The 27,424-nt window shown below is 48.1% G+C and overlaps 1 protein-coding gene across 1 annotated transcript; it reads left to right on the top strand.

Moving 5' to 3' along the window:
- The first annotated feature begins 1,988 nt into the window (after window positions 1-1,988).
- Window positions 1,989-27,115, top strand: LOC142584944 (neprilysin-like). Its single transcript, XM_075695307.1, has 7 exons — window positions 1,989-3,869; window positions 9,184-9,522; window positions 13,396-13,686; window positions 16,279-16,493; window positions 18,066-18,258; window positions 23,186-23,464; window positions 26,815-27,115. Exons 1-7 carry the CDS (start codon window positions 2,160-2,162, stop codon window positions 27,073-27,075), a joined length of 3,288 nt encoding a protein of 1,095 aa, XP_075551422.1. The 5' UTR covers window positions 1,989-2,159; the 3' UTR covers window positions 27,076-27,115.
- Window positions 27,116-27,424: the final 309 nt, after the last annotated feature.

The raw sequence follows: 27,424 nt of genomic DNA, 5'->3' as shown, positions 1-27,424 counted from the left end.
CGGAACGACCATCAAGCCAACACAGCGGATTAGGATTCTCGGCCTACTACTTCAGAGCAACGGGAAGGTGCAGGCCGCCATCACAAAGATCAAGGCTACAACTGAACAGATACTTGGTATGATTAGGAGGGTATCCAACAGAAATTGAGGCCTTAAGGAGGACGATGCCATGAGCCTGGTACGCGCGTTCATCGTGTCGCGGGTTACCTACTCCGCCCCATATCTCCAGCTGACGAAGGCGAATAGGGATACCCTAAACACGATGCTTCGCAAGGCAACGAAACAAGCACTGGACATGCCCATATACTCGTCCACGCAAAAACTTCTAGACATGGGCGTCCCCAACATGGTGGAAGAGCTCATCGAAGCCCACCTCTCTAATCAGAGAATCCGGCTCAGTCACACGGAACACGGACGAGCCGTCCCACGCAAGAGAGGATGGCAGATCGAGCCAGTACCCATCAAGACGGCCCTTCCGGAAGACTGGAAAACGATCATTCAGACCAAACCCTTTCCCCAGAACATGACGCCGGGCAAGGACGACAAGAGGCGCACCGCGCCAGTCAGAGCCCTAGCCCGGAAGCTGGAAGAGATCCCCAGGGTCCTCTACGTGGACGCCTCGCTCCAAAAACACAGTGACCGTGCAGCGGTGGTGGTTACATCAAAAGACAGGCTGATCGTCAGCGCGTCCCTGAAGACAACAGACCCTGCAGTTGCCGAAGAAGCGGCCGTGGCCGTCGCACTCGCACAGCCGTGCGTGGACACCGTAGTCACCGACTCTAAGACAGCCTACTGAAGCTTCCGCAGGGGGGTAATCTCCTCCGCGGCCCGAGCCATTCTAGCCAAGCACAACACTCCGCAAGAATCATAGAGCTCGTGTGGGTCCCGGTTCACTCGCAGGTAGCAGGTAACACCATCGCCGACTACCATGCCCGAGAAATGTCAATCCGGGCCGAGCACGAGCCGGAAATTACCGCACCCTGTTACCAGCTTTTGGGACATTACCCGGATGTACCGAGAGGAAAGGTGCAGACTGCCAGAACCGCACCCCAAACTCACCAGGCAACAACAGACGGTTCTGCGTCGAGCGCAGGCGGGATCACTTGCGCATCCGGTACTCATGAACCGCATGTACCCTGCGGAATACCATATGCTCTGTCCTTTTTGCAGATGAGAAAAGGGCACCCTGCCGCACATCTTGACAGAGTGCACAGAACTCAAGACCCCCCTCCTCCCCTTCCCACCAACAACCCCAATCATCAACCCCTTGAGCGATGGGAGACCTTGTTATCCAGCACCGCCCTACCGATTCAGCTCGCACTGACGGACAAGGGCCAGGAGCTGCTGGGAACATATGGGTCCCGTAACCAGGGAACCACCCCGTCTGGTGCCTGCGCGCACCACCAATTTATTTCGGGCCCAGTAAATGTTGCTTCATCATCATCATCCTTGCCACTTTCCCCCTCCCCCTTCTACCCTGTTACCTCGCGCGTGATGGAAGATGGTGCGCTTTCTTCCCGCTTCCATGCTTCTCGGCTCTGCACGCATTCACTCGCATCCACAGTAGACGGCGTCCGGCCACGATGTAATCGCACCAGGACTTTATATCGAACATTATGATGACGGCGACGGCGGCGGAAATGCACCTGGAGCGTCCATATAATTGCTCTCGCAATGAAAGGACAGAATAAGGAGAATTTGGCGAGTATAATATAATGAAGATTAAGTTATAAAGTCTGAATCAATTATTACAACACCGCCAACACCAAAAATTGGTACCTCATGCTTGTGTATTTCTCATTTCTTTAAAAGGAAGGCAGAGGGTTTAAAAATTTTACATAAACAAAATGTACACAGAAAAGAACAATGCTGATTACAGATTACTAGAGGAACGATTGCTCTATAAACGCAACCCACAAAGTGCCGAATGTCGCGATCATTATCATCCGAGACGTAGCCAAACGGCCGCGAAAAGAAGAGAAAAAAGAGGTGGGCCCGCTTCTGCCGCGGGTGCCGTGTTGCACCCAGAAAAAGTGCAGTGTGCTCGCCTTGCGACCATGCAAGAGCCGCCGTGAGTGCCACCTTTCTTTCTCACCCAAAAGGCGCCCGGAGCAGTGCCGCGGGCTAATCTAGGCCCGTGGCGAGCCTAGCTCGCTTCGATGCTCAAGTGGGTCCGAAATGACTACAGCCGGCACATTCCCGCGCCGCCTGCCGAGGTCACGACGAGCTCCGAGGCAAGCCACTCGAGCGGTACGCCTTCCACGCCGCCTCCGCCGCAGCTGCAACGCCGCGAACGGCACCGGCGCGTTTCGCGGCCCTCGACGACCACCGCAGAAGGCGTTTCACGAGACGGCTCCTCCAATTTGGTGACGAACGCGCACAAGCTCGAGTACATCCGAAACATCATAGGCGGTGGCGAAGGGAGGACGCCCTTTTGGCCGTACGCCAGCGGCGCAGGCTTTGCCTACGGTGCGACACCTCAGTACGGATCCGGCGGTGCTGGGCAGAGCGTCGTCACGGGCGAGTTCTCGGCGCAGACGTCTTCTGACGCGGGCACGATACCACGCTATGCGGATGAGGAAGATGTCAGCCGCAACACCACCGCGGCCGACTGGGAGGACAGTGAAATGGCGGCGCAGAAGACTGACAGCGTCGCCGACACCATCGTGGGCAGCTATCCGGAGTCCGGTTTCGACAGCGTCGCGGGAAGCGAATTGGAGAGCGACGCCGGCAGTCACTACGGGGGGGACTCTTCGAAGGGGCAGTCGTCGGTGTCCGGCGGAAGGCATTCCTTCGCAGCCGTGTTTCTCTTCATCGGCACCACGTTCGCAGTTGCGGTGGCGTTTGGACTGGCAGCCTTCTTCTACTCGTCCTCGGAGCTGTCGCACAGGTCTTCCACTGAAGGAAGAGACATTGGTCCGTACGAAGGTGGCGAAGATCCGGTCGTGTTCCACGCGGCTGGGAACGTCCCAGCGAGGAAAAAGAAAACCACACCTGCTGGTGAGGCCGCCGCCGCCGCTGCGGCCCAGCGTCCGTCCAACGTGTTGTTGAAGAACGCAGAGAGCGGAGGCGCCGCCTTCGAAGAGCACATGGATCGGCCCATGCTCGGCGACGAGGAGACGAGCAAGACGTCGACAGAAAAGCCGCGACGCCGTAAGAAGATCGCCGTGTGGGAGGGCAAGAGAATCTACAACTCCGGCGGGAACGGTCAGAATGCGAGCACAGTGAATCCACTGGCCACAGCTCCACGCGAGACACAAGCGCGTGACGTTGTTCCTTGGAGCACCAAGGGGAGGCCGCCTCGGGCGACCGCAAGCCGCAGTGACGACGAAGGTTCCAAGGCGGCGAGTACCAGGAAGACGGCGCGCAGGACCGCTCGGCGGGCTATCGTGACGACAGCGAAGCGTCGCACTCGCGCCGCAGTGACATTGGGGGGCCCGAACAGGCGCTTCTGCGAGACCAAGGTGTGCGAGAGGGAATCGGTGTACCTAACCAGCTACCTGGATTGGAGCGTTTCGCCGTGCGACGATTTCTACAGCTTCGTCTGCAACCACTGGAAGAACCTGCACCCCGAGGTGGGCTCGTCGGTCGACTCGCTGCTCGTTCAGAAAGTCGAAGAGGACATCTACCACGCGATGACGTCGCAGTCTAGGGCCAACAACAGGCTCATCAAGGTTCAGTCCCTGATCCATGCATGCGTGCACAAGCCCTTCACCGAGAGCCACAAAACCGCTCTCGTCGACTTCATGGGCGATCTGGGTCTGCGCGGGTGGCCTTTCCAGCGCGACACCAAGACCCTCATCGACGTGTGGAAAAGCACTAGTCTCCTGCTCCGCAACCTTGGCCTGGCAGTTCTCGTTTCGGTCAAGGTCAGATTACATGGCCCAAGTATATTTTTACTATACAAAGCTGGTAAAATTCCATAGTTAACCTTACCCTGTAAAGTGAAATTGCGCAAACAAATTGTGCAGGAACCATCGACGGTGGTTGTCAACGTAAGCGAATAGCCGAATGCTTTTGAAAGCTGTTCATTTCAATAAAGAAATAGTCCGCTTGACGACATATATTTTTCGCAGCGAGGATATTTAGGCAACTTTTGTTGCGATTTCGTAGAGAACAGAGGCGTTAACGAGCACACCCCTAACGGCAGTATAGGTGGGCATCACGCACATGTGAAACACATAGTATGCACGTACGTCATTCAACGATAATCCGCGACTTCCGGTTTACGGCAGCGCCATGTTGGGGAACCTATATGCCTATGCGCGCGCCTATTGATAAGGTACCCCAAGATGGCGGAAGGTAGCGGAAGCAGACGACAGCAGCCGATGTGACGTCACATGCATACTATGTAAAGCTGTGACAGTGGGCGTTCCGCAACGAAGGCGCCGAGCAACGTGAACGCGCGCGGCATTTGTGTTGGCGCCTTTGTTCCTACCTCTCACTTGCGGCCGCCAAACGCTGACCACGAAAACGCGCGAAAAAAAAAAACACACACACAAAGAAAGTCATTTTTTTAAAATGGAATTGAATATAGAAACAACTGAACAAGGCCAGAATACAAATTCTGAAAATGGAAAACCAGCGCCGCTAGAGGCCGTCCGCGGGATACAAGAGCTGAAACGGTGCCTTGCAAATATAAGCTCTATCGGCCATGAAATATGTGACAACCGTCTTGAAACGTTTGCGTATCTGCACATCAAGCAGGCCTCGTTTAACGGTTTGTGTGGCGAACATTTGGGTGCAAATGCCAGCGAAACGTGCGTACATTGGACGCTTGCGGCAAACAAGGCACCTGTCTACCAGCGGAATCGCCGACTGTCCGCGCTATACTTTGGTAGACTCTGTATTCAATCCTTTGAAGCTGCGCATCTGTATTCTACGTTAATGTACGTTTCTCAGTCGCATCATCCAGCCAATGTGGAGCCAGATGTCGTCCAGCATGACCTGCTGGTTCCAAACCATTCCGAGCTAACGGCGGTTCGAGTTGTTGCGACCACGGCTCATCTAGTTTCGCGAGGAGGCGAACCTTTGTTGCCTGATTCTATTTTTGGTATGTTTTCTGTTTCGTGGCTTCGCTGATTAGGCTCAGGAGTTAGGCTCACACGATGTAACCCTTTCGAGAACACCACAACGCACAAATTACTCGCACACCTGAATCAGATTCATTGTAATCTTGGTCGCAAAGAGAATAAAGTCGAATTCCACGTCCTGGTGTGAATTAAAAATACATTACCTTTACGCAGCATTTTTACATAGTTAAAATGATACTGTATCAGCAAAAAAAAAAACAGTGAATTAACAGCTGTGTATTATTATTTGACCAGCACTTTGATGATCGTGCTCACCCGTACATTTCCTCAACGGAAAATCATTCATTTCTATCCTTTGGTGTGTTCTGGATTATTCCTTGCTCTTCGCTTCCCTTTTCTCGTTTTTTACTTGTTGACAGAAAAAAGGGGTAACGCAAGTTCAACTCAATTCAGCCTTTGCACCATGTCCGCGCTATGGGCATTAACAATTTAAAGCGACGTGTTCTGTGCCTACGGCGCCCAAAATGCGGGTGTTAGCTGCCGATAAAGAGATAGCGCTATTTAGCGACTTCGGCCAGTTCGGATGGTTGGACGATCTCGCACAATAAACAGTGCCACATAGACACAGATCCATGTCGTCTGCTAGCTTGGAGCGCTAGTTACGTGTTGGGCCTAACTGCTGTCGTGTCGAGTAGACAACGCGAGCCACTTGGTTGGTGCCCAAATCGACAACATGCCTACTGGCTGCAGTTGGGCCTATTAGACAACTTCGGGCACTAGGTATGGTGCCACTGGGTGTTCGCTCGAACAATCTTCGCACTGCGTATGTGACGTGGGTATGTGTCCATTCTTGGGCAATCCCCCAGAATCAATGTGCCAAGGTGAAACAAAGGCTATGTAGCCCTTACTGCATTATTATAGCACTTGATAACACCCAGCAGTCCAATAGACACCTGTGGCGTCGAGTGTGGACACTTAATGGATATCCATTGTAATGAAGCTGCAGCCACGATACTAGGGATAGGAGGGAGTGGGGCTGTTGGGGGGAGGTTGCTACAGAGTTTCAATTGGCGTGCAGTCATTTCAAGATGTACGTGCAGTGTCGCGGTATCATTTGGCAATGCAGTTGACAGCGACACTGCTGCTTCATGTGTCTGCTAATGTGCTCATAAGGTTCCGTGCTTCATAAATGGCGTGCGAATAAGCAGCCCACAAAAGAAAGCTATCACTGACCTAATATTAGCGAAAGCTACGTGCCAATGGCAAAATGCGCTTACAAACGAAAAACTTTCTGAATTCAACCCTGATTATTTCGGTAAGCGAACAGCTTTCTGACCTCGCTGATCTATTCTTGAGATTCTGTGGATCACTGAAGTGTAATGGACAAACTAGAAAGATTATGCAGATGGAGTGCTTAAAGCTTCATTGAATATTTGATGACAAAAGCATCCTATAGAGGTGTGATGCTGTTGGATGAGTAAAAGCAAATATTTCTCGCGTATAAATCAAATATTAGTTTTGCATCTCGCGCTTCAGATGCTAGCAAAATGTAGAAACGCTCACTGCACGGCTTGTGGTGTTGCGCTGGTGCGGAAATCACACGTCTCCTATCCTTATGTCTCATGCGAGGCGAACATTTCCATCGTTGCCAATAGGACGCAAGAAGGAACGCTGTCGGCCTCGTTACGCAACAATAAACCGACCGATGCTCGCACACCAATCGCAGAGGCCCCTCATATGAGTCCATTGCCACCCTCCGTGAAGCTACGCGAAGGCAAAGCATTGCACGAACGAAAATTCCTGATCGTGCACGCGTTCCTCACCCCAGAAACGGGAATTTCCGAGCACACGCATATTTGACCGGATACGGAAAAACACGTCCAGCTCGCGAAGAAGCCTATTTTGATTTTAAGCTCTTCATGCATGCATTTTTCTGCAACACTATAACGCAGCAGTCTAGGTAGCTAAAGAAGTCCGAATAATGATTCATCGAAGCTCCTCGGAATAGTTCCCTTTGTTGTCTGCTTTAAATGTTGCGAGCAGTTGCAGTGTTCAAAGATCGGATGTCTCCGGAGCGTTGTCGCAACTGTCCACAAAGGAGTGTCGTCAGGCCATGCGCCAGAATGTAGCCCCGAAAGGGCCAGTTACAAACTTGAATCAGAAGACGCACTATGCAGTCTTGTCGCAAAACGAGTGCATGGTAGTTAATGCCAAGGTAGCAATTGCATATCCCCTATTTATGTCCATTTCTGTCAGGCATTGTACTTATTAATGGAAAGCGTTCTCAGCTCTTTAACCCAAGCAGAAGGTTTCGCCTGTGAAGATTTCGCGGTGCATGCAGAAAGATCGACAGTTTTCTAGAGCACAGCTCTTAAGGCACACCCACATGGAGTGATTTCCCGCCGAAAATGCGACGGCCGGCCGCCACGTGGCGTCCGTCCAGAGGGCGGCGGCCAAAACATAGCTGTTCGCCGCCGGTACAGCCGAGCTTGATATTGTCACCGGTGGCCAGCCGCCTGCCGGAAGTGGCGAACGCGGGCTGGCTGCGCGGACCAATCAGTGCTCGACTCCATCCGACTTCCGGTTAAAATTATGGCCTTGGGGGCCTGTCGGCTGCCGCCTGTTTTTTGTTGAATAGGTTCGCAGTACAACGAAGGCGCGCCGCGGTGTCGCTGCGCAGGCCTTCGCTGCCGTAGGTTCGTCAGGAAAGTTCCCTCCATGTGGGTCGGCCCTCAGGCGCCCATTCCTGCGGAGAGCGTCGGCGTTGTCCCTCGTAACCGAGCGAACGAGCACAGCGAAATATGAAAGCGAATGGGGATTGCAGCAGTAGCGACAGCGAAAAAAACGTGAGGAGGAAAGCAGAGGAGGATGGTGCAGCGGAACCATGAGGCGGTAAGCGGAGGAGGAGCGTATGTCGAAAGCGTGAGACGGAAATCATAGTTCCACGCAAGACGGGCTTTGCTCGACGATGGCTACGAGATGGCGCCAGAGCAGGGCGGGTCGTCTGGATGGGAACAGCGCTGCATGAGCAGAAGTCTGTCTGCAGCGGCTGCCGTGAATCGTGCCCACGCGTCACCCACGCGCTGCCTCTCGTGATCTGACGATTAGCGAAGCAGTCGCTCCACACTTCGCTCCGCGCGAGACTGTCCGCGCCTGCCAATATATTGCGAAAGGAAAACATGTATAGAGCTGCGGTCCAATTTCGCATTAGGGAGTATCGTAATCGTCGGTGATTTTTTAAAGCGCAAATTTCTTTGCCTCTTTTTTCGACTTTCCCATTGCTGCTGCTGCTGCTATCGTCTTGCAAGCCGCTAACGCCGGCCACATCTGGACGTAGTTGAGGCGCACGCAACTAACGCGGGCCGCGTGGGGACGTGGTTGAGACGTGGCCACGTCACAAAAGCACAATAGGCATGCGCTGTCGGTGTTTTGTTTTATGAAATTTGTTTTTGAGCTGACATTCTCAAAATTGCGAGGAATAACTTTGTAAAGAATGTAAGGCAATGTAGGCACCACGTGGAGGGCCAGTGCGATTGTGGTCCAGAATGGTTATTCGCCAAGCCACTCTCGCGGCGTCGAGACCGGATTTTCTGTGACACTGGACCCTTAACGCGATCGCGTTAGTACATGACACGAGTGTGGCACAAAGGAAACACGACCCGAGAAGCTCGTATCAAGATTTACGCGGCGTCGCATGTGCACAATGCTCTCTAGACGCCGTAACTAGGCGTGACCCCCCACAAATGTAGTGCAGGAGCTGCTGCGCTTGTCTCCGCGCTCACCCGCAACAGCAGCGGCAGTAGAGGGAGGAGGTGGGGAGAATGTTAGGCATGGAATAGTGAGAGAGAGGAGGCAGTTTGGCGAGCTACGACCGTACAACCCCGAATGGCGCCGAAGCGTGCGCTTAGTGCCGAGGATACGAAGGCTCGCATAAAGCGTTGAGCGCAGCAAGAACAGCAAACACAAGCGGAGCAGGCAAGGTAACATTTCACACCATGTCACGACTGTCGTATGCGGTCATTATATCACCGCCAAATTATGTCAAAAAGCGCAAACAGCAGACAAAGCTTCGCTTACATCGATTCCCATGATGCGTGGGATCTGCAGATTTTTCCTTTCACGTCTCAACCATATGCCCGCAACGCGTCAGGTGGAGCCCGACCCGGAGAACGAGGACCGGTACGTCATCGCGCTTGGCGATCCGGACGTGCTCATTGGCCAGTACGGAAGCCAGGAGAGCGCGCTGCCCGAGTGGTACTCCATGGCCGTGACCAGCTGCTTCAAGGTGTTCACCAGCGGAAAATACGTGGACATCGCGCGTCGGGTGCGCGAGTTCTCCGCTCGACTGGCGGAGGCCACCACCGACCGCGGAAGCGAGGCGTTCGCCGCGAACCGGTTCAAGCTGGTGCAGCTCAAGCACCACGCAAACCTCATCCAGCTGCTCACATTCGTGTTCAGCAACATCACCGTCGTCCACAGTCGCATGAAGGTAATTATTCATTCGGGCGGGTTTTGTTCGGCAGACTATTTTAGACGTTAATTTTCTTTTCTGTGTAAACGCGGGCAGAGCGAGAAACCTCTAGAAACCCCTGCCTTAAAGCGCCACTCAGCAGGTTTAGCCATTGCAAACAAACACGAGCGCAGCGCGTCCATTACGCGGTGGCGATCATGTCTGCAAAGTATAAAGCGGCTGCGTGGCGCGAAAATGGTCGAAATTTCAAACAAAAGGCAACGCGCCGATTTCCTCTCGAGGGAGCTCTGCTTCGAGCAACTGTCAAGGTCACGCACACACATGCCTGAACGCAAGACGCACTGCTTGCGTCAAGACGGCGCCTTGCAACTTCCAGGTGCATAACAAAACTTGCAATTGGGGCCCAGATGAGGGGCCCTTTAAGCGTAGTGGTAGGCTGTTTCAGGTCTTTTAAACTTGTACCGAGATCAGTGCTTACAATGAAGTGGCACGTTTGAAATTGAGTAAGATACATAGTCAGTGACTTACTCTTTTTGGCAAAACGTAACGCGAATTGTGACAGCACATGCTACAGTGAGATAGGAGAGAAAAGAGCCTGAAAGCTTTAATGCAAAATGACATAAGGCGCGAATCCACTCGCATTTTCTCACACCAAATGTCTGATTTAGTTGATGGCAAAGCGAAAGCGCCAGAAAAAGCCACAAGGTGGAAAATGCGCTCCGCATTTCTCCTCCCGGATTACTAAGCTGTCAGTAATTGAAGTCATTAAAACGTCACCCAGTACAAGACTTACATACTTGCCAGTCAGTGCTTAAAGTCGGGGGTGCGCTGAGGGGAGGGGGGGTTCGCCCCCCCCCCACAATCCATTTTCGAAGTAAGGACTTCCTGCCCCCTCTGCAGGTCAACTGTAGCACTGTGGCACCCATTCGACAAGCGCCGGAGGTGATTTTATTACCAGTAAGGCCTTGTGCGCGGCAATTTTAACTCTCCATGTTGTGATTAATAATTTGCTGCGAATAATCGGTTAATGTGGCATGAACAAGAACAGGAGAGCAGGTATTGCCATGATGGTACGTGCACTTCCCCGAGGCACTACACATGACCGTCAAGACCTTTGTTCGACTAAGACCCATGGCACAGCATACTGTTTAATGAGCTATTTGAGCGTAAAGCTAGCTGTTCAAGTTACCGACTGTTCAAACTCGTAGAGCTCAACGTATTATTGATAGAACGCTGAATTCGATACCTAAAAAATCCAATTTAGCCGCCGGAAACATAATGCAAAGCCTGTAATAAAGGTTTTAAATGCTGGAGCGAAGATGTACATATCGTTTGTTCAGAACATCAATTTGTAATTAATTACGTTGTAATTGTAATAATTACGTTACCTCAGATATTTCATTGTTCAGTACGATTGCACTTTCCATGACCAAAAATAAAGGCCACCAATTCATTCCAAATTTACTTGATGTGGAATGGTGCTTAGATTTGCGGAGTTAACTAAACCGCACCAGTAGCGCTCCGCCGGCGCCATCTTGGTGCTTACACGCGAGTTGCTGTTCTCGCAAGAGATCGCGTTCACCAACGCCCATATGCTACAAAACTCCTTTCACGTAAGGGTATCTTTTAACTGGCCAGCTCCTAGGCGTCAGCGAAGTACCATGACAGCGATTTGCACAATGACTGAATATTGAATAGAATGATGTCTCGGTGGCGTGCGTGAAGTTGTTCTCTTTCGCTTTTTTGTTTTGTTTGGGTAGGGTGGGTGTAGGCGGCAGGGGCGGGAGGCGTGTTAAAGGGTTCCTGAACCACCCCTCTGGCTTCGTGAAAAAAAAAAAGGCCGTCTGCGGAACCATACGCTGCTGTGACCATCTCACTCAAATTTTGCACTCGTGCAAGGGCGCAAAGCTCGCAAGCGGTACGCGAGTATACTTTTTCTCTAACACTCTCCTTTCGAGCTACCTTATTTCGTAATATAGCAGATTCCCATACGCGGCTGTTATTGGCCAATAGCTGACATCGATCAAGAAGGGTGTTCGGATCAACGCGCTTCATCCTTCTGTTACTGCGCATATTTATTGACGCAGATTAATAAACAGGGTGAAGAGACAGAAACTACACTTTCAAATTTTGACAAGAGTTACTTACAGAAGAAGCCGACAATCGTCTGCTCACGCTCGGCCGCGGTCGCCCGTGTAGGAAATAAACTTTGGCCAACCTGCTTATCGGCGTCACAGCCATTGGGTCTCTTTAATTTGTACTAGTTTTGAAGACTCGACTATGCTCTAACCACGCGAAAGTTATGGATAGACCACATGCACGCTTGCCTGCGCGCGCTCACTCCTGGACGCTCATGGCTACATACATATACGCCTTAGCAGACATCGCTTCGTATCGAGCTGTTGATAGCGCTTCAAAATGCGCAAGTTGGATGAATCTACTATCCGTCTGTCAATCTGGTACAGTACTAAGCCAGAGTGGCGCATATGAGAGCGAGCGCGCACTCAAGCCCTGCCGTGCACAAAGGGAACGCTGCGCATAAGAACTACACACTACAGTTGCACGTAGCTTTGGTCTTCAGCGTAGCGTAGCTATCGTGACCGCCGCGGTGTGCCGCAATGAGTCCGCCGCCTTTGTGCACTGTGGCTCGCTGAGGACAACCGCGTATCCAAAACCAGATTTGAACTGCACACCGCGGTGACGTTCAGAAAGGTGGAGCGTTGTGGGCGCAGCCCGCTCCGCCGTAGCCTTCGCTACGGCATTGAAGAAGGAACGGAAGCAGCGCGAAGGGTGTCGTACGCGACATTTGATCGCTAATAACGTCGCTTCTGCTTAACACATTGAAGTATACTGTTTACGGCAAAGTATTTCTTGCATGGTCTATTTTAGCTATTCTAGCTAGAAATGCATCCCTCGACTTCGATAGAAAGTGGTCCAGGGCCCCTTTAATAGAATGGAGTTGTAATTGCCTCCACGTATTCGCCACAGAGCAGTGATGGATTTTTTCACAGGACTATTATGCCCAGGAATGTTCTGTGTGTTCTCCTGTATTAGTCTCTGACTGGGTTTAGAGCTGTGTAGAACCTGAACAGTTGTTTCATGTGTGGTGGGCTGTAGTTGAATCTGAAGCAGGTTGCTATGGTTGGTGCTGAATGAAAAGACCTGCACAGCGACTTACAAACACGGACGCCGCTTATGTGAGGAGCGTTTTTTGAATGCCGCACCCAATCTTTAGTTTAGTTTTTACAGATCGTTTCTCGCGTCCTTTTGCGTGTTAGGGTATCCAAATGCAAAGAAGAAGTCAATGACTGAGCATGTAGTGTAAATAAGTTGCTTGCCTGCGTTGCCAAGCCACCCACAAAGACTCCGAGATTGGCAGAACTTATGCGAACATTTTATACCTGCCAAAATTCTGCTCATAGGCAATCCCTATATATTCAGCCTCATGTGTATCACGCTTTTTGAACTATTTAACGATGTACAAGCTCACTCAAACGTCTAGGATTCTGGACTGCCGAGGCGAGGCTATAAGCACCATGCAGCTGTATTACTAATTACATTGAACGTTCTAGCGTTGCTTTGTCTTATATGCTACGCTTACATTTAAAATAAATGCAGTAAAGCGCAAACGCTTACATTCCTGTAATTAAAATAATCAAGAAATGAAGCGTGCACTGGATTTGGCTGTGCTCAGATCCGACCTGCGAAGGTCTTTGGGAGTTCGGAGAAAATTTTTTGCCTGCTTCTGCAAAGCTATATAATTACGCTGTCAATCAAGCGTAGTGAAACGTGTCCATGCACTGATATCTGTTGCGCGTAAGCCTGCGACCAACGGTTACGGCGAGGTTCCTGTCCCATAGTAATACACCTACGCCTTTTTTTTCCCTGAAGGTTCTGGTGAAGACGGAGAATTACTTCCGCGACCTTCGCAACGTGCTGCACGTGACCAAGGGCGTTGACGTGCTCAACTACCTGGGCTTCCGCGCTCTGCTGCACATCTCGCCGCTGCTGCCAGACCAGGCCCTGGAGATGGCCTCGCTGCAGATGAAGCAGCTGACCGGCCTGCGTCAGCTCAACTGGCCCCGGTGGCGCCGTTGCATCCGCATGTTCGAGCGGGTGTCGCCCGCCGTCTTCCTGCACGCGTACGCCGACGTGCGGCAGAACGTGCCGAACAAGGACAAGGCGAGCAGTTACCCCTTTCTTTGCGGTTGTCCCTTTCCTTTTTGTCCCTGCAACTTGCGCCTTTCTATGCGAAGTAGATATTACATCACGTGCGGAATTGCTCGGGAAAGCCGGCATCATATGGCAGGCGTTTCTTAGAGATAACATAACTGAAGGAAATATGTTGCTAGCAGCACAAATTTACTCATAAATCTGGTTTGCTGGAAGAGGTGGACTGTATTTGCGCGAGGCGTCTAAATGCATAATTGAAAAAAAAAATGGCGAAATGTCACGATTGAAGTTTTCTCATTTATAACTTTCGGGCACATGTTGCAATTTACGAATTTAAGCCAGTGAGACACAAGGCACTTGAAATGAATTTTGAAAGTAGGACAAAGGTTCAGATAAACGCCGTTAAATTTGCGGTGATGCGTTATTCTACAACTAGCTTTTTTTTTTGTGAAAGCTTCTTTCTGTGCACTGAAGCGCGAAAGTTTAACGCGAATATATTTTGTCGTACATTTGAGGACGCGTATGTCGAACCTGACCCCATCCGCAGAATTATTTCCATCTCCATAGGCTTCCCGAGACAAAAGGCTACAATTCGTAAATTGCAACATGTGCCGTAAGGACATTGGTGTATGAGCTAATGAGTGACATTTCAGTAATGATTCGTTTGCTCATTCTCATTTCACTTGAAAATAATGTGCGCCTCTTAGAGTGATCCCGCTCAAGGAGTGAAATTGCGCTACACGCGACCGGCGAGTATATATAGTGTTGTATTAACTCTAAAGAATACCCCATATAAAAAACTGAAAAGAACCGTTCGCCCACTAGATTGCTAAAAAATTGATCGTAGGATCGGCTGACATCATTTGAGAAATTAATGAAAAGATTACTCGATTGCGAAGTTACATTGAAACATGTTACTGAGACAGTCAGGTTAGATAATTACACTACTACTCTCAATATAGTAACAGACATAGAAAGAAACAAAAAAATACGAGAATTGCCAACTGCAGAAGGACAACTGAATGCGCATTCGTCAGACAGATGACGGGTGTTACTGAGTTCCAACAGAAGTTTTACGTCCTGTTCTACAGTTTCGATATTGGAAGGCGAGAGCTTAGACAAAGCACGTGAAGAAGCAGGACTCCCACTTAGCGCTAAGTAGCAACCGGAGAGTCTATTGGTGCTTGCCTTTCAGCGAATGTTCAACTTATAGCAAATGTCTATTTTTCAAAGGGTAGCGCAAACTGTGTCACTTGCAACTCAACATGACATGAAGTTGACACTGTGCTCCTGTGATCCCAGGTTACTACTGAATACTATTAGCTGACAGTTTTGTGAAGTGTGTTGTGGTCTGCGTGGTTTTGAGTGGAGAAGTGGAGTCGTCATACTCATTGCTCAGCAATATTTTTTCCCTGACTCTTGGTTGTTCGTTCTGCCACTGCTAGCGTTATTATTACTATTTCACAATAAGTGCCCGCTTAGGCGTGCTTTCAATTTCTTCGGCTTGGAAAGAATTCAGGGCACTCTTGTAGAGAAGGCCGCGTTATAATAAAATGTCCGATGATTCACCAGGTTGACTAACAACAAGAAAAAACCTACATAAGTACTGAGTCGTCACCATGGTGTTCCGATTCTTGAATAGTTACGAACTCTCTTGTAGATACGGATTAACAGCAGTGGGCAAGAGATGAGAAAACTAAACGTTACAATGCCAATAATAAAAGTGGTTTGTAGGGTTATTACATAATTAGATGCAATTCTTGAAGTCGTAAGAAATCGAAACACGTACGTGATACGCGAGGAGAACGCCGTGCACTAAGAGTACGCACTATACTGCGTCATCAGTATTAAACGCGTCTTGCATAACACATTCATTTGGAGAGATTTTAGCAGTATTTTTTTAAAGCAATAGCGTGCTTTTTCCTACCCATATACACTTGGCTGAATCTGTTTCTAAACTCTACTGTGATGCTGGAGCCCCGTGGCCATATTGCTTCGTGACCACATTGCCACCTGGTGAGCACACGCTGCATAACGACGTTCAGCTATGAATGCCATTATCACTAGTGCTCAAAATTACGGTGCCCGTTGTGACGGCAACGATGATGTCCGCCATCACGTGCTGTGGTGCCAATGATAATGAACGAAACTGACAGATGTTTTTGTAAGCAACTGGTCTCCCAGATTGATTGAAGAGGCTCGGGGAATAGATGTGCCAGCGCAGGCTTAGTGCCCACTGCAAGGACACGAAGAGTCATTGACCATGTGCGTGTTCGTGGGCACCCAAAATTTAATATTGCTAAGTGCATTAAGTAACATGCCTTCCCAGGATATCTATCACGGGCAGCGAAACAACGTAATTGCCTTAGCGGCTCAACATGGAAGAAGCGTGAATATTGAAGCTATTTGCCTATCAGTCTTCCGGGGCATCCGCTTTCAAATACTTTCCCCTAGACAGTGGCAATGTCCTTCAGAATGGGAGAGGTAATGACATTGATAAGAATCGCGCTTCTACATGGCGATTCATACTGATATCCAACTAGCGAAATTTCGAGCGTCGCGGTCCACATCGCGCACCTTTCGGCTTCGCTACGCACACAGGTCTGGAGTCTGCTGAACGACATTCAGGCGAGCTTCGTGCTCGCCATCAACAGCGCGCCCTGGATGAGCATCGACGACAAACTCATGCTGCGGGATCGCCTGTCGCGCATCAAGATCGAGGTGTTCCACAAATTTGTGGCCAAACGTGGACACAAGCACTCGCCGGCCGAGTTTGTCCCGGACGTCCAGCCCGGGAATGTGATCACTGTCTACAGGCGAGTCGCTGTTCGGGTTTTGCGTTCGGAGACAAAAAAAAAAAAAAAAAGAGACTTGGTTGTAAGAGGCACCGAAATCGAGGGCACCGGCTGAAATTCGGCCAAGTTGGGCTTGTTTCACGCACACATGAGTTTAAAAACAGAAAATATTTATTTGAAAAGGCTCCACGTGTAGCCTGGAACCAAACAACCAGTCCAATATAGAGGGCGCTTTTCTTTTCATAACAACCAGTCCAATATAGAGGGCGCTTTTCTTTTCATACCATACAGATTTTATAGAAGTCATGAGCGCAGCGAACGTGGCCTTTTTGCAAACGAGTTCCTAGGCGAGGCGGACATATTTAGCCGCTAATAACGTGAGAAGCCTCAGAAGACTAATTAAGAAAATTTCATTAACAGCTTTATTAGTGCCTTGACAGCACTTTTCTAAATGGGAAATTGGGAGGCAGTGAAATTTTCATGTACACCCATCTTTTAAGAATTTTGAAAATCACACCTAATTCAAGATATTGATCATCAAATTCCAAAGGTCAATTGAAGCATTATCGAGACCGAGCACGTCCCGTTGCGTGTCAGACGAAAACGCCTCGTAAAGTGTGCGGCTCAAGTTTGAACGATAGCATCCCGCGACAAATCCAGACCCGACACACAGTCATACAGATTTGACAGGCAAAGCGTGCCGTATCAGTATGGCCAGTACAGCTGCTGCGACTGGCCGAGACGTTCAGGATTCAAACTTTATCGCAGTTGTCCTCGCGGCGCGTTTCGGTCTGATAAAATAACGGGGCTGCCTATTCTACGCTCACACAGCGCATGGTTTCGATTTTGCTTAGAGTTTCCGTTGAAACTGGGTGATATATATTTCGAATTTGGAGCGACTTTCAAGATTATTTAAAAACAGCGCATTGAAGTTTCCATGTCTTCAAATACCTCCAAATGTTCAAGTCAAACAGTTTGGATAGGCTGAGAAGATTCGCAGCTTGGGAACAATTTTAATCACTTCGTCTGCGCGAAAAAGCAATCAGCTCGTATTGGCTACCAAAATATGTTGACTAGCACTTCCTCAGTCATAAGCAGCGGGTAGTTCGAAAAGCGGAAACACAGGAACTTAGCCGGAACATTGGAAAGGAACAATTTTGACATATGATTGCCTGAGGCCCACCAGAACAAGGATACTGCAAAAACGAGCACAAGGTCTACTGCACACGTAACCTATGAGGCTCTTCGATCCATAGAGCAACAAATATGGGCAAGGCACACAGATGGTGTGCGCGGTATGCAGTGCGAAAATAATTTGTTTGCGAAAATTGCTGGGTGCTGTCTGTGTGGAAGCTGTCTAATGACGTTTTATACAGAGGATTGTCACGTTTACGTCCGTGAATTTGTATGTATGTTCATATCTTCAGGGATTAAAGTTAAAAGTTCGTACAATAAAACGTGTATAATATGATAGAGGAGGAGTTTTTGCCTTGTGATTTCACTTGACAGCTGGCACTAATTTAGCTGAGGTATTTTACAAACGTTTAAGCTGACGGTGAAATTGATATTCTACCCTTCCGCTACACGCTACAGGACTCTGGCTAGGCAACTGATGGAGCGACGCCTCACAAGGATAAAGCTGCGCCGCGATCCAACAGTGACCAGGTGGAAGGGCTCGGTCTTCGACATGGTGCCCAAGTTCGACAGGGACTCCGAGAGCATCTTTGTGCCCATGGCCATGTTCGACCCCGCATATATGAACGACCCGGAGTCTATGCTGCTTCAGGTGATGGACTGCGCATTGTTGCTTCGACCAAGTATTTTGTTGGTTGCAAGTTTCGACATGACTACCGCTGGTATCAAATAGTGGATAATCAGGGGGATTAACAGCAGTTAAGCGACCGTCACAACAAAACCTCCATTATAACTATGAAGTTATAAGAGACGTTGGTGTGGGAAAATTATGTACAGTCGGCGTGAGCCTTGTGGAGAGCACTGCAGAGGCAGCCGGCGACGTCTAACGATAGCTGCTGTGCACGTGCGGGCCCAGAAACTCCCGTTAGACGTCACCGGCTGGCTCCTGAGCACCCCCGGAGGCCGCCGTTCCGGCGCTCTAGACAAGGATGACGCCGACAGTACAGTGGAGTCTTCTACAGGAAGGATTCTCAATGTGTATACAGTTGAATTTGGTTCAAACAAACTGGTTCGTGGGCAAAAAATAGCTCGATATCTCGAGTAATTTCTAACGTACGACCGGGGTATGGATACCTTTTATGAACTTATTGAGTTTGTAATACAAACTTGAGAATAGCTGCACTCCAGTGCAGAAACGCCCCTGGGGACCTGATTCTCGCAGCAGTATGTGTAAGATGACTCAGCAACCTAATAGAGTGGACAGCTCTTTCTCGGGCTATGCCTTGTGTCGCACACCCTCAGGAACGCAAAAAAAAAAATCGGAAAGCATACGTGAGAAAAAGAAGTGTTGCCGTAGGCAACTTAATGGCGCAGGTTGTATGTACTGAGAGTTTGGTATATCGAAGGTACAGTTTAAGGAATTTATTTTTAATGAATATTGCTAAATAAGTTTTCTTTGTCTTCGACAAAGGGCATAACTCAGTATACGTGGATTTGATATGATTGGGTGTAATTGTATTTTACATAACAAGACAGACTATGTTGCTATCGCTCGCCACGTAAGCCGTGGCGAACCTTGCGGAAATAGTAAACTTGATTTATTCTCGCGCTAACGTGGCTATAACTAAGGCAATATTCGTGATAATCATGGGTTTATATAGTAACTTTGGCTGTAGTGTTTTTATGTATAGCTGTTAACGAAGCTAAAGTTCAAGCATAGTAACACTTGTAAAGAAAGGTTGTCGGTATATGGAAATTGTGTAGTCATTGAGAACCTCAGATTGAAAGTTATATGTATGCTGTTCAACTCAAGCACAATTTCCACACATCACAAGAAAACTTATTCCCCTCTAGGCACGCGCACAACTGTTGTATGTATTATTACAGGTGCCTGCATTGAGTACAATATAGCGTATCGGACATGCAGTACATCGTACTCGATATAAACAAAGCAAAAGCGTAGAAAAAAACAGTAAATGATGTCTGATTGGCACTGGATTTGCCACTTTCACTTCAAAAACCCTCTTACAGTGCGCATGCAAAAACATCGTCAACCTCGAATTCATGAATGACACATGGGGCACCTCTACTAAGGCGAACAGAATTTGGGCATTCGTATCGCTGTAGGAAAAGCCAGCCTATCACGTTCACTTATTTCCACGACGTCAAGCACTTTTGTGTGTTTGAAACGGCTGTTTTCTCCGTAAAAATGTCTTTGTGTCAGTGGTTTTAGGTAGAAACCTGACCGTCTTGGCAAATCTTATGTCTGACACTGATATGGATGCTCAGCCAAAGGTAATATTTTAAGTTGAAACAACCAGCTTTTATTTTCAAATTAGCCTAATATATGTCTTAGCAGAAGAAAGTCGTTAAGCTGTGAGCGGACTGCAGCTGCCTCAGCTCACTTTCTGAGGTGAGGGGTGGGTGAACTGCAGTTTTTGTGCGCCGGGCGTGTTTATAGTCGATTGGGTGTCACCGACTACACTTACAAATATCCGAAACGAGTGTACGCACGCACGCACGCACGCACGCACGCACGCACGCACGCACGCACGCACGCACGCACGCACGCACGCACGCACGCACGCACGCACGCACGCACGCACGCACGCACGCACGCACGCAAATGCAAACGCTACCACTTCAAGGCAATGAGCGTACATTCGGACACACTGAAAATAAAAATTGCACGCATCGAAACAGCGCAAAATAGACAGTGCCCCAGCAGAATTTTGGAGACGAGGCTTGGCGACTTGTAAATCCAGTTAGAAAATACTATAGTCACAGCATGTTTAACAGCATTACTCCCGCCTTTGATCGCTGCACACCACGTGATGTGGAGACAGCAAGCTATGCATTAACTCTTATTAGATGAAGTCATTACTCAATTTCAATGTTTCCTCTGCTCTGAGATGCTCGTATTTTTTGGCATACGCCGAGCCTGGCGCTAAATTGTTTGAGTGGACCGTGTTTAAAACAAGCAATAGTCAACAACGCCAAAACAATAGAGAACTCAGTAGGGCCGAGCGCTCCTTAACCAAAAGAAATGCTGAGAATGGGTTCAGCGCATACAAAAGGAGCTAATGCGTCATGACGAACAACTCATTGTTACTCCTAAAAAGGTGTATAACAAACAGATGCTACTTGCAGTATTGCAATAGTACAGAAACCTGGAGGCTTACAAAGAAGGTTGAGAAGAAATAGAGGTCTGGGAAACGAGTGGTGGAACTAAAAAATGATTGGCGTAACGATAAGAGGCAATAAGACAGCGATGCGGATTATAGAGCAAGCGGGTGTAACCGTTACTGTAGTTCAATTAAGAGGAAGCACAAGAGATGTGCAAGCTGTGCAAAGTGTAAAAAAATGTTCACAGGTTGTCTATTAGAGTAACATAATGTTTATCAAGGGAAGCTAAACATAGCGGATGATGGCAGATGATTAGATGGTGCTCAATAAATTAGGAAATTTACAAGGATAAAAGTAAGTCAGGTAAAGCAAGACAGGGGCGATTGGTAATCACTGGGAGACGCCTCCGTCCTGCAGTGAAGATAAATTACGCGATTGATGACGGTGTTACTATTATAGTTACGCTTACGTGCTAAAACGCGTTCGAACAGTGTATTCGTACATCAAGACAAGATATCCCAGACCGCGCAGGGCATTCGTCACAGATGCCGTGACGCCACTGCAGCAGCCCATGTTGTCACGCAGCCACAGCTCGCCGCTTACACTTCTGACACGATACGAATGATAATTACACGTGTGGAGAACAATAAGGCTTAAGAAAGTCTAAAAGCACGCAAGCAATTGCCGCAGAACTTGCAGTGTGTTGACAGGCACAAGAGTTTGCCAAGCAACTGCCGCAGAACTTGCAGTGTGTTGACAGCACAAGAGTTTGCCAGCGTTTAGATTTTGATCGTTACCGCTTTTCCCTTTTCAACGCTCTTAAATATATCAGCGTATGACTGAAAGTCTTCGAATGAGCTTTTCACACGATGTTTTGCAGTCATCCTATAGTCATGCTCGTATTGTATGAAAGCACTGGCAAAACTTTTGCTTGCACCAATGAGCCAATGAATTCAATTATCCAATCAATCAAGTTCTTGAATCATGCAGGGAAGCCCTCACGCTTTAATCGCCAGTCACTGTAGCGCCGTAACTAAGGCATTGCACTGCCGAGTTTGGTGTGGCTGGTGGGGTGCCCGCTACGGCGACAGCATTTAGATGCAGGCGAAATGAAATAGCCGTCACGTATTTAGATTTAGGTGCAGTTTAGAGAATCCCAGATAGTCAAAATTAATTCGATTTCACTCACTACGACGTACCTCATCATGAGACCGTGTTTTTATTTGCAAGTTAAGTCACAAGAGCCTAACGCGTGCTTCTGAGTTATTATATGAGAGGTCCATGTACTAGCACATAGTATTGTGAAACCACACAGTGATATCGCACAAAAACACGTCAGGGTATGTAAGCTGCAAAACTCACATCAGCCATTCACTTTCGTTTCAGTTAGATATCCTTTAGCGCTGTGGCGTTTTCGTTTCTTTTTTTTGTTGACACTCGGAAAAGCGAGGTTACTTCTTTACCCGAGATGTCTGATAGTTTGCAGCACTTTCGATCCCCACTCTTTTGGAGACAAGTGTCGAGAAAAGCGGTTAATGAAAAGAGATAAACAGGAAAAGCCTTACCCTGTGTTACTTCTATCCGAAGGGAAGCAGTTAAAATTTTCGAGCAATTTAAAAAGAAGTGCTTGCCAGAACTTTGCCAAGAAATAAAACTTCCGCTGTAGGTTATGTTTTCTCATGTGCCTTCTGCGTCCGTCTCGTTGCGCCATTGCGTCAGCATATCACACAACCACCTACCAACAAGCCTATGTTGCCGCTTACTTTCTAAAAACTAAATCCTGCGCCCATGTGACTATGACATTGAACAGTGAATTCAAAACGCTGTATCCAGGCAAATATACAGTTCAATGCAGATAGGAAGCCTTTAGTATTGAAATATTTTAAAGCTTGTGTTGATTAGATTATTTAAAGAGTCTTAAAACGGTGTATAAAAGGTGTCATTCAATGGTTAAGCAAACAGTAAAGACTTCATTGGTGTGCGCGGCGAAGACTACCAAGGTGGCTGGCTCAAGTTATGACGTGAGGCTAATTAAAGCATCAAGACACCCCTTAACTCCTGAATGCGTTGCTCGCATCATGGTGCAATAGTAACAAACTCAAATGCCAAATTTCGGATACACATTATAGACAATCAAAGCATAGTAGAACTGTAGCGGAAAGATCAGCTATGACTTCCCTAGTTGCTCACTAAATCAATCAATCAATCAATCAATCAATCAATCAATCAATCAATCAATCAATCAATCAATCAATCAATGAATGAATGAATGAATGAATGAATGAATGAATGAATGAATGAATGAATCGTCTGACTGGCTAACTGCATGTTCAGAAGATATGGTTTTGGATTGCCACGGTTGTTTTCCTGACGATCACTGGCATGTTCAGACGATATGGTTTTGGATTGCCACGGTCGTATTCCTGACGATCACTGGACACGTGCACTTGTAGATTCCCAGAGTGGCGACGAAGGTCATCGGCGCACTTTTCGCCGGCATTCACTACGGCAACTTCCCGCCCGGCAAAATGCACTGGTCGGTGGACACCGAGCTGGGATACCACGACGTGCAGAAGTGCCTGCAGCGACACTACGCCGCCGCCGACGCCAACGCTGCATCCTCGTTGCCGGGAGGCGTCAGGTTGCGCACCGAAAAGACGACGCAGTTTGACGTGCTCGAGAGCCTGTCTCTACTACCGGCCTTCAAGCTGTTCCTCAAGCACGTTAACAAGGTGCGACGCAGATGAGCGCGAGTCGCTTAAGACGCTTCCACCTAGCACACAAGAATACGCATGCGCGTTGTTCGAAAGGGCCATTGGCGGTGCTATGGTGAAACCGGCAGTGGGCTGCTTGCGTTACATAAGCTTTAGCATCACTGAACGTAGCTGCATGTAAACGCATTCGCGAACGCCAAGTTCTCATGGCTTTCTGCAGCGATGCGCTGACTTTTCTTTCGTCCCGCAATTGAAATCACAAGAAGTTCTATGTCTAAAAACGCCTATCAGAGTACATTTAACGGCGGAATAGTTTTGCTCGGCATCCTTCAGTCTAAATTTGACTATGTTTGTAGGTGGTATCCAAGTTTACGCCTCATAGCACCCTCTCCATTTCAAATGCTGGTTTCAAAGGCTATGGTCTTGCTGGTTGAAAGCGCCGGATTCGATTTCAAGAGCTCGAAATGCGTCATGGACGTCGAAGCTTGGATACCCACCTATTGCTTACAAAACAAAAAGTTGCAAGCTTAATACCTGCATGAAACCAATTTTTTATTAAGGTTAACAATTGTTTCATTTTTTTTTCAACCACAAGATTATAAAAAGAAACAAATGCCAAATTTACGATTGAGTAACTAAGTCATAAAATGGCTCTCACTTGTCTTTAAACTGTACCTCAACATGACATCTAAAGGGCGTAAACTTGAAGCATAATACATTTCTCTCAAATATACCGCTAATTGTTGGAAGAGCTTTTGCAAAAAAAAATAAAAGTGTTTACAAGACGTAACCATGATAACGCTAGTGATTTCAATCGTAGTTTTATGCGAAGAGGTTTAAGTTGGCTTCTAGTTTATTTGATATATTCTGCACAGTTACAAAATTCCATTACACGCTTATGTTATACTTAGAACTAAGAAATAGGCGAAATAATTCCTGGAACGCCTTCTAAACTTCTTCCTCAACCGAGAATAAACATAAAGGTGGGAACGGAATGGTTGAATTGCGCTCAGCACGTCATGATCATCCACAGGTTGAGTCATAATTAAGCCGGCCGTATGAACCCACCTGCAATAATACAAATTCGACATATTTTCTCTGTCGTAAGAAAAATATGAAATATGATCCTCGTGCTGTATTCTACGCTACTGTTTATGTGCACGACATCACATGTGCGCGCGCAAGCAGCGCGAATACTTTTCCTTCTTAATTGCATAGCATTAAATGGCAGGTAGGTCGAAAAGTTCAATGTGAAGTTAGAGAACCCCTTGCACCATACAGGGCAAGAATGCGCAGTTTAAGCCTATAGTTTAAGCCCATAGCCCAAAATCGTCGTCCGGAGTACAGTGACAAACGATCCATTGTACGCGATACCAATATATGCGTGCCAGTGCAAAACATTCTACGAGTCCGTCCGCGATCGCCTTCCCCCATACGCCATACAAAGAAAGTAGGCGCTAAACCTAGGCCAGAAACTCATACGCCTATACTGGAACATGGATCTCAAGCATTATCGAACGCCCGACCAGGGAGGATGGAAGGTGACGAAAGGGCGCCCAACACGAGAGGAGGCGACACTCGTGCCATAATTATGCATGTTTGCGCCGCCATCCACCCTCCGCTGTTTACGACGGCATTAAGGCATCGGATAATGCCATGCGGTGCATCGCCCCGTAAAATTAAGTGGAGCTTCCCTGAACGGCAACTGTCGAAGATATGCGTAGCATTATATGGCGGTCAGCGTGGCGCAGCATGCACATGTTAGACACCGTAAATGTGTGCATTTCGCTGCTCGTACTCCTCAGACGTATATAAATAAATAACACACGCGTCACCATAGCCGCCGCTCACGTCACTATAATGCATAACAAATTCCGGACCACACCGACCACCATATAACGCTACGCATAGTGGACAGCTCCTCTTCAGAGAGGTTTGCTTACTTTTTTGTCTATTGAGCAGCGCTTACGTGTGACGACGAGCACCGCGTCGTTTTAAACAAGGGTCATTGGATAGTGACCTATGAGACCTTATTTAAAATTATCACCTTGATGCAAGGCTAAGAAAATAACTTATTTTTATTATGTCAAACTCATGGTCCGAAACGGCAGAATTTTGAGAAGCTAGGACAGTGTGAATTTGAGCACACTGATTTATGGAGCCAGAATAGTCTACTGTGCTCAAGCGTGTGTTAAAGTGCGTCTGCGATGAGGCGCCATAGTTGCTTACTGATCTGCAACAACGTAAGGTTGGTACAATAAGGCAAATAAACAACGCTGATATTACCGAAACGATTCATTTTTCGACGCTTTTGTCCGAAGCGCTCGAGCCGGGTGGCAAAGTTTACCGGTGGTGGGGGAGGCAATCAACCCACCGAAAGAATGGTTACAAAAAGGTCATTTTCATATTATGTAGGCCCCTGTTGCCATCTCGCTTACACCATAGTCACGCGAGGATAAACCGTTATTGATGGGATAACATCAGTTACGTCATGAATAAAGAATGTTTTCAGGCAAGTTTTTGTCAAAACTTTACATCTTGACTAGGAAGGGGTGTGTATGAATATGAACCGCGTAACATGTTGAGCTGTTGCGCGTTTAAGCTATTGGTTAAGCTAGCTTGGTGCATTATAGTTATGAAACGCGTAATGTGCATTATCTGCCTTCAACGTAGGTTTGGTAAAAAAAACATGTCAAAACGAAATATGAGTGGCGACCCAAATACGAGGTTTCCCGCACAGGCCTTCCTATATAGACGTCATAACTTTTAGATGATTCTTTTAAAGAGCGGTAAATGGTCGTCATTCAGTGCGCTTATTTTAAACAAAGCAGTGATTCCTACTCACTACATCTTGAAACTTATCCTGTGTTCCTCCCCCCCCCCCTTTCTTTGCCCTCACAGTGACGCGAAAGCTCGCGAAAGTGATCGTATCGCCAAAATTGATCGATCTATAGTACCGTCGCTGATTTGGCTGCGAAATTCGTAAGAAAACTTCGCCTTTCGCTCTGTTCTAGGGAACTCGTGCACTTTCTTGAAAAAAAAAGAAAAGAAGAACGAAATCTTGAGACGATGATACGGCTGCTTGAACTGACACAGTGGATATCCTTAATGTCCGTTGAACTTACGCCGAGACCTATATACACGGCGTTTTTGCACTTCGCCACCAGTGGATCGAAGAGGCCGCGACTAAAAATTGGTCCAATAACGTCGCACTCAGCAACAGAAGCTAACTTTATTGCTCGGAGCAAACCAGACAAACAAAAAAGTTATTCTATGCTTCATTAGAAGAGAAGCACAAATTCAAAAAGAGCCCAGCTCTTCACACCAGTGCTACTCGGCGAGAAACAAGACATCTTGTGCGCTCGCAGGTGAACATCGAGGACTACGGCCTGCTGACCGGCCTGAACACCACCGTGAAACAGCTCTTCTACATACTCTACACCAAGGGGCTGTGCGAGACGACAGATGCAAATAGACGTCGGGAGCTGGCCGAGGAGTCAATGTTTCGGCCACCATCGGACCGCGCCAACGGGCCCCTGAGGAACTCGTTCCGGTTTCCCACCTTCTGGGAGTGCGCCAGTGACTCGCCCATGAACCCGAACCAGAAGTGCACCATATGGACTTCGTAGGCGCCCAGTAGATTTGCAAACGCTCCATTAAACGGTCATATCATTCTTCGCTGCTCTTGGGGTCACGCGCAGTCAGTGTTTTCAGCGTTAGCACGCACCGGCGCGTCGCACTTCTCGGAGGCCGCGCACGGACTATGCAGCGGCGGCTCTAGATGGCGCAGTATGTTCAGTGGGAAGCTCGACAGAGGAGCTTGAACTCACTACGATATCTATCTATCTTGCGATATTTAAGGATAACATACCTTGCTACAAAATCATAAGAATGACAACACTATGCATAGTTCGCCTTTTTCAGGAAGCACCTGTAGATGATATGACTGGCCTTCGCTTTTTGAACCTTGGGGAACCT

Source organism: Dermacentor variabilis, chromosome 6 (genome assembly GCF_050947875.1).
Source record: "Dermacentor variabilis isolate Ectoservices chromosome 6, ASM5094787v1, whole genome shotgun sequence".
Classification (NCBI taxonomy): Eukaryota; Metazoa; Arthropoda; class Arachnida; order Ixodida; family Ixodidae; genus Dermacentor; species Dermacentor variabilis.
The sequence above is the reverse complement of the archived record's forward strand: the minus strand, read 5'-3'. Positions and strand labels throughout refer to the sequence as shown.

What these genes read in the sequence shown, in the direction of transcription:
- LOC142584944 (XM_075695307.1), top strand. Translation starts at nt 2,160, where the DNA reads ATGCTCAAGTGGGTCCGAAATGACTACAGCCGGCACATTCCCGCGCCG. An exon ending in CAGTTCTCGTTTCGGTCAAG is followed by an intron (nt 3,870 to 9,183) that starts GTCAGATTACAT and finishes GCAACGCGTCAG; the next exon opens with GTGGAGCCCGACCCGGAGAA. An exon ending in TCCTCAAGCACGTTAACAAG is followed by an intron (nt 23,465 to 26,814) that starts GTGCGACGCAGA and finishes GTGCGCTCGCAG; the next exon opens with GTGAACATCGAGGACTACGG.